This window comes from Meriones unguiculatus, chromosome 8 (assembly GCF_030254825.1).
Source record: "Meriones unguiculatus strain TT.TT164.6M chromosome 8, Bangor_MerUng_6.1, whole genome shotgun sequence".
Lineage (NCBI taxonomy): Eukaryota > Metazoa > Chordata > Mammalia > Rodentia > Muridae > Meriones > Meriones unguiculatus.
Window position 1 is genome coordinate 65,751,114 of NC_083356.1, and position 9,249 is coordinate 65,760,362.

A 9,249-nucleotide genomic window follows, 5' to 3' on the forward strand; every position below is an offset into this window, starting at 1 on the left:
GTCATGGAGATACAGGAACTTGTAAGAAGTGAGTTTCCACAATGGTGATATCCAGGACAAGCCAACAAGGCTGGAGATTGCTCACCTAAATCTTATATCCATGACCTAGAAAGAGCCCACAGGACATCACAGGCAGTCATCTATTGACCTCTCTGAGCCTTTGCCTGCCACTCCAATTGTAGAACATGTGGAAGTCCACTTCCATTAATGTGTCTTCTGTTTGTTTGTTTGTGTGTTTCAAAACAAGGTTTCTTTGTGTAGCTGTCTTTGGCTGTCCTGGAACTAGCTCTGTAAACCAGGCTAACTTCAAACTCAGAGATCTGCCTGCCTCTGTCTTCTGAGTGCTGGGACTGTGTGAGCCACCAATGCCTAGCTCAGTTTGTCTTCCTATGGGGGAGACCCTACTGGAAGATCTTCCAGTTCCTAGCCATGTGGACTCCTGTGCTTTCCATATGTGTTTCTTGTCAAGGCTATTTTTCCTCTCCCTGGTATGCAGAGCCTCTGTGAGGCTAGGGAGGTGGGAAGGCATTCTGTTTGTGCAGAGCCCCAGTGGCAGTTCTTGGTAGATGCCAGTTTCCTCTGTATGATTTTATAGGGCTGAGCCCTGAAGTCAGTTGATTAATACCCTGGCCTGTTCAGGTCTGGGTTTCTCTGGACATAGAATTTATATTGTACAAAACAGCCAGAGCTAGCAAGATGGCTCAGAAGGTAAAGTCATTTGCTGCCAAGCCTAATGGCATTTGTTCAATTCCTGGGTCCCCCATGGTAGAAAGAAAGAAATGATTCCTATCTCAGTTGTTCTTTGACCTCTACACCTATTATATAGCATATATATGTATACAAATATATAGCTATATATGTTTTAAAAATGAAAACAGACAATCACCTTGCCCTGTGTTCACGTGCCTGTTACTCTGCCAGCTTCACAGTCCCTAGGCAAGACCTGGGTCCCCAGCCACTGCAGAAGCTCCATCGAAGCTGTATGCAACTTTGTGTGTGACTGTGGAGACTGTTCAGATGAGGCCCAGTGTGGTGAGCTGGTCAGGTGGGAGTGGCAGGGAGTGGCAGTGTAAAGGCTGACCTCTGATGACCCATTCTCATAGGCTTCCACAGTGCTTCAACTACCCCAAGCACCCTCTTCACCTGCAACTTTGAGCAGGACCCCTGTGGCTGGCAGGACATCAGCACCTCAGGCTATCGATGGCTTCGAGACCGGGCAGGGGCACTGCTGGATAGACCTGGACCTCATTCTGACCATACACATGGCACTGATTTGGGTAAGGCCTGGGAACCCATGTGCATTCACCCTCTCCCACCACCCTCCTGCCTTGGTTTCTTGTCTGGCCTCCTAACCTTTCCCCCTGTGCCAGGCTGGTACATGGCTGTGGGAACCCACCATGGGAAAGAGGCATCCACTGCGACTCTGCGCTCCCCTGTCATGCGTGAGGCAGCCTCTACCTGTGAATTGAGGCTCTGGTTCTACATAGCCTCTAGAGGTAAAATGCTCTAGATCCCTGAGGCCCAAGGCCAAGTAGCTTTGGGGAAAGGCTGGATGAGGAAAGGAGTGGCTACAGAAACAGGAGGATGCTCCAAAATGAGGGCCAGGGTATAGCTGGTAGGCTGGAGGGAGACACCAAGGGGCTGAAAATGCCCCAGGACCACTCAAAACACTACAGATGTCGCCAAACTGCGGCTGGAGCTGACCCATGGTGTGGAGACACTGACCCTGTGGCAGAGCTCAGGACCCTGGGGGCCTGGCTGGCAGGAGCTGGCAGTGAATACAGGCCGTGTGCAGGGTGACTTCAAAGTAAGCTGGGCCAGGCTGGGAACAGTGAGGAGGGGCTAGCCACTGACCTAGGTCATAAAGACCCTTTCTCTCTGCAGGTGATGTTTTCTGCCACCCGAAATGCCACACACAGGGGTGCTGTGGCCTTGGATGATATGGAGTTTCGGGACTGTGGACTTCCCAGTAAGGCTGCACACCACCCTGTCCAAAGCTGGGAGACCCCCTCACCACCCACCGCCCTGAACAGCCTCTTTCCAGAATGCCACAAATCCTGGGGCCAAAGAGAATGTTAACTATATCCCACTCCAGTTCCTCAGGCCAGCTGCCCCGTAGGGCACCACCACTGCCAGAACAAGGCTTGTGTGCAGCCCCACCAGCTGTGTGATGGTGAAGACAACTGTGGGGACAGATCTGATGAAGATCCGCTCATCTGCAGTGAGGCTGGGGCCATCTAGGGCCGGGCAGAGCAAGGGACCACAGAAGGAAACTGGGAAGCTGGACCTTGACCTCTGGGTCCTTCAGAGAACACTGGGGCTAGTCCAGGAAGGTGGACATTGGCGTAATCATTCTGGGCTGGACAGTCAGTGTGCCCAGGGCCATCTGACTGCAGAAAGCTGTGGTCAGTGGCCCTGATAGCCCCCAATTCCCACTCTTTAGGCCACCACATGATCACTGACTTTGAGACAGGTCTGGGACCATGGAACCAGTTGGAGGGCTGGACCCGGAACCACAGTGCTGGCAGCATAGTGAGCCCTGCCTGGCCCTACAGAGATCACAGCCTGAATAGTGCATATGGTGAGGTCTCCAAGGGACCCTGGCCATGGCCTTTTCCACCAATCTACCTCCTGAAGTGGAAGTTTCTGGTTTCTTTGGAAACTCAGTTGTGTCATGTGAATTATGTTGTTTTGTGGCGCCAAGTGTGGGACAACCTCCAATGACCCTGTACCATATTTGCCCTCTCTCATAGGCTTCTTCCTGGTCTCTATGGCCAAACCTGGCACCACTGCTATCCTCTTCAGCCCGGAATTCCAAGCCTCAGTCCCCTACAACTGCTCGGTGAGATGGGTGTGTGAGAAAATAAGATAGACAAGGTTGCCCTTCTCTAGATGCCAGAGGTCCCTGACAGCCTGAGATTTCTTCTGTTCCAGCTTACCTTCTATTATTACCTACATGGCTCTGAGGCTAGCCACTTCGAGCTGTTTCTACAGGCACTGGGGCTCAACACTTCCCAGGCTCCCGCCCTGCTGCGGAGCCGCCATGGAGAGCTGGGGACCGCCTGGGTCAAAGACCGGGTTGACATTCAAAGTGCCCATCCATTCCGGGTGAGACTAGCCAGGTGGTGACTGGGATGTGAGGGTGGGATCCAGGAAATCCTGCCTAGAGCATGTACAGGAGAACACTGAGGGGCTTTACTCCTGAAGGCTGCTCCATGGGAAAGGTTAAGAATTTATAAAATACAACAATAAACATGTAGAGGGTACCAAAAAGAAGACAGAATAGTGCTTGATGCTTGCTGAGCCCTCCCTACCTTCAGATCCTTCTAGTTGGGGAGACTGGTCCAGGAGGCATCATGGGCCTAGATGACCTCATCATGTCCAACCACTGCAGATTTGTCTCAGGTGATTTGTCCAGGGCCCTCCCCTGGCCTGCCCAGGAAAAGAAAGGCCCTCACCCACTCTAACCTGACCTCAATTCTGTTCTAGATGTGTCCACCCTACAGTCATCACTTTCTGGACCTAAGGCATTAGCCCTCTATCCCCAGACATCCATCCAGCTGCCCCAGGGAACCTGTGAACCAGGACATCTCTCCTGTGGTGAATTGTGTGTGCCCCCAGAGCAGCTGTGTGATTTCCAGCAGCACTGTGCAGAGGGCGAGGATGAAAAGAAGTGTGGTGAGGCCAGTCAGCCTGCCTGGGGTCAGTGTCTGAAGGGTGCCTATGCAGTCCAGAGGACTCTGGGCTTTGCTGCCTTCCAGAGAAGACTACTGTTGTTGCAGGCACCACAGACTTTGAGTCCGTCTCTGCTGGGGGCTGGGAGGACATCAGTGTGGGAAAGCTGCAGTGGCAATGGGTGGAAGCCCAGGAGAGCAGGAAGCCTGCCAGGGATGCCAACCGGGATGCTCACGGTGAGGTCTACACTTCCCCCACAAGAGCCCCTCCTCAGAAAGTCTGTATCTGAGCAGTGAAAGGGTACTTTGTTCTTCCTATAGGACACTTCCTGTCTCTGCAGAAAGCCTGGGGGCAGCTACGATCTGAGGCCCGAGCTCTCACACCTGCCCTAGGCCCCTCTGGCCCTCACTGTGAACTCCACATGGCTTACTATTTTTACAGTAAACCCCAAGGTACTCCATGCCTCCTGTCCCCAGGCCCAGTCCCCAGAAGCCCCCTGCATGGTGAAGAGAGTCTGAGGATGACCTACCCATATTAACTCCCTTGATAAGGCTTCTTGGCACTGGTCTTGGTAGAGAAAGGCTTGCGGGAACTGCTGTGGCAGGCCCCGAGCAGCAGCAGCCAGGGCTGGACAGTAGAGAAGGTTCTTCTTGGGGCACGCCACCGACCATTCCAGGTGAGGATGGCAGTTCTGGATGGGGAGTCTACTGAGTTAGCCCATAACTGACACTCTTTTCCCTCTATGTGCTTAAAGCTGGAGTTTGTCAGTCTGGTGGACTTGGATGACCCTGGACAGCCAGGGGCTGGGGTGGATAATGTGACCTTGAGCAACTGCAACCTCAATGTGACCACTGAGAGTGACCAAGGTTTCTCCTGCCCAGCTCCCATCTCCACCCAAGGGCCTACTACCTAGTTTACCTCTAATCCTCCTCTTATCATAGCTAGGAAGGGGGCAGGGAGTAGTGCTGACCCCACCCCACCCCACCTCCAGAGGTCTCCTGTAACTTTGAACGGCACTCATGCAGCTGGCACACAGGCCACTTCACAGATGCACACTGGCACCGTGTAAAAAGCCATGGCTCTAAGTATGACCACACCACTGGCCAAGGTAGGGGAGTTCCCAGACCTGAGGCCTGGGAGGGAAGCTCAAACTGAGAGAATATTTCTATACTGTTTTTCATTCCCCAAAGGCTTTTTCATGTTCCTGGATCCCACGGACCCACCTGCTCGAGGCCAAGGTGCCCTCTTGCTTACAAGACCCCAGGTGTCAGTTGTCCCCAAGGAATGTCTCAGCTTCTGGTACCACCTATATGGGCCCCAAATTGGTGAGAGCCTCGGGGCTGTCAGAGCCTCTGTGGATGATTTTGCTGCTATTGCAGCCTGGAGCACCAGGTTTTGGGGGGGTTCCCCTCCAAATTCTGCTTCTCTGTAGGGACTCTGCGCCTGGCAATGAGGAAGAATGGTAAGGAAGACACAATACTGTGGTCCCGGTCTGGCACACATGGCAACCTCTGGCACCAGGCTTGGGTCACTCTTCACCACCAGCCAGAGGCTAGCACCAAGCACCAGGTGAGGGTGAGTGTCACACTTGGTAGATGGTATAGAGCTGGCCCCCACAGTTACCACTCTCCGCTCTCAGCTGCTGTTTGAAGGCCTCCGGGATGGCTATCATGGCACAATGGCCCTGGATGACGTGGCTGTGCGGCCTGGCCCCTGCTGGGCCCCTAGGAGCTGTTCCTTTGAAGACTCTGACTGTGGCTTTTCCCTGGGAGGCTCAGGGCTATGGATACGCCAGAATAATGCCTCAGGCCTTGTTCCTTGGGGTCCTTGGACAGACCATACGACAGAGACAGCCCAAGGTACTTGGTCTGGCTGGGGTGGAAAATGAGGGGACAGAGGGCTAGACAGACCAAGGCAAGCAGACACAGGACCCTCTTCCCGCCAGGGTACTACATGATGGTGAACACCAGCCCAGATGTCCTGGCCAAGGGTCATGTGGCCTCTCTGACCTCAGAGGAGCACCAGCCCGTGCCCCGGCAAGCCTGCCTGACCTTCTGGTACCACTTGAGCTTCCACAATCCAGGTGAGAGGCTCCAACAAAGGGAAGGGCCCCTCTCCAGGACTGGGGAGCCACCAAGGCAGCTAACCTGGCTGGCTCTTGGTGTGTAGGCACCCTGAGGGTCCACGTGGAACAGAGCACAAGGCGCCAAGAGCTCAGTATCAGTGACCATGGTGGATTTGCCTGGCGCCTGGGTAGTGTGAATGTGGAGGCTGAGCAGGCCTGGAGGGTGAGTGCATAGGTGGGAAGGGAAAAACCTCATCTCAAGGGTTGCCAAAAGCAGCCTGCAGGATCTGTGGCTCTATACCCTATAGGTAGTGTTTGAGGCTGTGGCTGCAGGTGTGGAGCATTCCTATATGGCTCTGGATGACATTTTCCTCCAAGAAGGGCTCTGTGCTCAGCCAGGTAGGCAGTTTCCTGTGGCCGGAATAGTACCATTATCTATGCCAAAACCAACTCCAACTTCCACCCACGCACCTCTGCCCAGGAGCTCATGGGGGGTGGGGGGCAGCTCTGCTCACCTGCCAATTCCTTGCAGGGTCCTGTGACTTTGAATCTGGTCTGTGTGGATGGAGCCACCTTGTGTGGCCTAGCCTGGGTGGATATAGCTGGGACTGGAGCAGTGGAGCCACCCCATCCCGCTACCCCAAGCCCACAGTGGACCATACCCTGGGCACAGAGGCAGGTATGCACTGGCTGGAGCCAGGGCCTATGTTGGCACTACCTCACAAAATGGGAGCTGTGCTCACCCAACTTCCCTCAAGTTAGTGATCCAGATATATCCCATCATCTCATTTCCAGGCCACTTTGCTTTCTTTGAAACCAGCATGCTAGGTCCTGGGGGCCAGGCAGCCTGGTTGCGCAGTGAGCCACTGCCAGCAACTACAGCCTCATGTCTCCACTTCTGGTACTTCATGGGCTTTCCTGAGCATTTCTGTAAGTGGCTGGGCCCTGGGTGTAGGGGAGCAGGGGCTCAGGTGAAGCACAGAGGCATCCCCTAGGAACTTACGCCAGACCTGCCTTGGACTCTGTGCAGACAAGGGTGAGCTAAAAGTGCTCCTGAGCAGTACCCAAGGCCAGCTAGCTGTGTGGAGCCAGGGTGGGCACCAGAGGTACCAGTGGCTTCAAGTCCAGATCGAAGTATCCAGCTCTGATGAGTTCCAGGTGGGCTCCCACCCAGGTGAACTGTCCTCTTTCCCCTCTCTTCTGTCCCTCTGGATATTCAAAGACTTTCCCTTCCCTATCAGATTGTTTTCGAAGCCACTCTGGGTAGCCAGCCGGCTCTGGGGCCCATTGCCCTTGACGATGTGGAGTATTTGGCAGGGCAACACTGCAAGCAGCCTGCACTTAGCCAGGGTAAGCACTGGACTCCAGGATGGACAGACTTGCCCTGACCCTGCCAGGCTTAGGTGGTCCAGGTGGCTTGAGGCAACTGCACTTTAGCTTTTGGACTGAAGGTGTGAGAACAGATCTGGGGCTGCCACACTGGATCAGGGGTCTAATGAAGTGATGGTGCCTAGCTCAGAAAACCAGCTGAACCAAGACTGGGCGCTGCTCTCTCCCCAAGATGCCTCATGGGCTGTACTGGCTTTTACTATCTCCTCCTGGGCAAGAACTATCCTGAAAGAGCTGCCAGGTTGAGCCAGAGACCACATGGGCTTGACAGTCACTGGCTGCCATCATGCTGGGAAGAAGAGGTGGAGCCTGCAGCCAATAAGCACTGAAGGGGCCAGGCAGCCCCTGCCAGTAATGCTGGAAACAGAACCCTGACACAAGGCCTGGGAGCTGTGGAGGGCTCAAGTGCCCTCTCTGTCCTCAGGTGAAATGGATGCATACGTGTCTGTGCCAGCTGCTGTTGGAGGGGCCCTTCTCTTTTTCATGTTCCTGGTACTCCTGGGCCTTGGGGGTTGGCACTGGCTGCAGAAGCAACACTGCCCCTTCCAGAGGAGTACAGACACAACAACATCTGGCTTTGACAACATCCTCTTCAATGAGGTAGAAGCACCCAAATGGGGCAAATGGGAGATTATGCCACCTCCGTGCTTAATGGCAAGAAAGCAAGCAGTGGTGGGCCAGGACTTGGGAAGAGGCACCTTGCCCAACCCTGTTCAGGTCCAGACTGTCTTTCAACAGCAGTTGTCCCATATTCCTTCCTTCTTCCTAGGATCAAGTTACCCTTCCAGAATCCACCACTAGCAACCTATAGTCCACCCCAGAGAAGGCCTGGCTCCTCATGCTAACTCCCACAGCATCCAGACCTCACAGACACCTGACCTCTATCCGGGCCTGATATAGGGATTGAGTCATGCTTTGCTTCTACAGCTCTTCCATCTGTTGTCTTTGCCCTCTGCTATGATCAAGAAGGGTGTGTATATGTGGGTGGGGTCTTTGTGCTATAAATAAATGCTCCACAACAGTGAGGGCAACCCAGGCTTACTCCATATATTCTGTACCTGTCAGGATATGCTGTAGCTGGCAGGTGGATGGCCCTTTTGGGGTTTAAGACTTAACCTGAGACAGAATTCAGGGAATGGGTATGGGTTCCCCCTCATTGGCTTTAGTGCAGTTTAAAAATTATAGGGCCCAAAGGACCCACCATCCCAGCCAGGAAGGAATGGGCTCAGCTCCCAACTTACCAAGTGATACTATACTCAATGAGGATAGAATCACTCCACAGATGCAGGGAGCTGTGAGTATAAAAGCAACTGGATATGGTGCTATGAAACTGGTCTGGTAAGGAGATGTGCCACCAGCCCAGATAAAGGCCTGAACCCCTGTGGCTGGAGGTAGTGAGGCTGAAGTCACTGGGTATGCCATCACCACCAGAGTAGGCTACCTCACAAGGCAACTGTACTTTAGCCTTTGGACTGAAGGTGTGAGAACAGATCTGGGGCTGCCACACTGGACCAGGGCCTAATGAAGTGACGGTGACACATCTGTTCTAGGAGTGGTTCCTGAAGCTCTGGTCCTCCACATTATGCCTCAGCTGTGGCTTCACAGAGGACTGAGGGCCCAGAGGGCTGTCTTTGGGGAGGAGAGCAGTCAGGTGTTCTTCCTACCTGAGGAAACCTGACCTCACCACAGATACCATGTGTACCAAGCTGGCTCCTGCCTGTCCAAAACTCAGCCCCAGGGGTGAGAGATGGTGGAATGTGGCCAGGTGCCACCTTACATCTTCAGGTATTACAAGGCTGACTAATGCCCATTTCTCTGAGCAGTCAGGAAAGGAACCTTCAAATTCCCTACATCCCTATGCGGTATCTATCATGAAAAAAGCTTATCTTCATCCTCCACAACTGTGATCTACTATGAGGAGAGAAGTGAAGACTGCAGACAGTCTTCACTTGCCTCTCTCCAGCAGAACACAAGCCCTTAGGAGGTACAGGAGACAAAGTCGGAGTACATCACCTCCTCCCAGGCCTGCACACCCCTCTGCAGCTGGTTGTCCTTTGGACATAAGGTGCAGGTCCTTATGTGAGGGTCAGAAGGCAGTGACGAAAAAGCCAGGGAGGCTA

The 9,249-nt window shown here is 53.8% G+C and overlaps 1 protein-coding gene across 1 annotated transcript; it reads left to right on the plus strand.

The window, feature by feature from the left end:
* Nucleotides 1–872: 872 nt before the first annotated feature.
* On the plus strand, nucleotides 873–8,165 carry Mamdc4 (MAM domain containing 4; the record flags this gene model as incomplete). The annotated part of the gene is made up of 28 exons (XM_021651101.2): nucleotides 873–1,032; nucleotides 1,104–1,277; nucleotides 1,371–1,496; nucleotides 1,677–1,807; nucleotides 1,885–1,969; nucleotides 2,096–2,221; nucleotides 2,444–2,581; nucleotides 2,754–2,842; nucleotides 2,935–3,108; nucleotides 3,321–3,405; nucleotides 3,490–3,678; nucleotides 3,783–3,911; nucleotides 3,996–4,127; nucleotides 4,227–4,351; nucleotides 4,430–4,541; nucleotides 4,667–4,783; nucleotides 4,866–5,000; nucleotides 5,108–5,244; nucleotides 5,315–5,534; nucleotides 5,621–5,758; nucleotides 5,845–5,963; nucleotides 6,049–6,139; nucleotides 6,273–6,419; nucleotides 6,536–6,670; nucleotides 6,771–6,898; nucleotides 6,982–7,090; nucleotides 7,554–7,729; nucleotides 7,899–8,165. Coding segments are annotated over 28 exons (3,669 nt in total), but the record flags the coding sequence as incomplete, so codon positions are not given.
* Nucleotides 8,166–9,249: the final 1,084 nt, after the last annotated feature.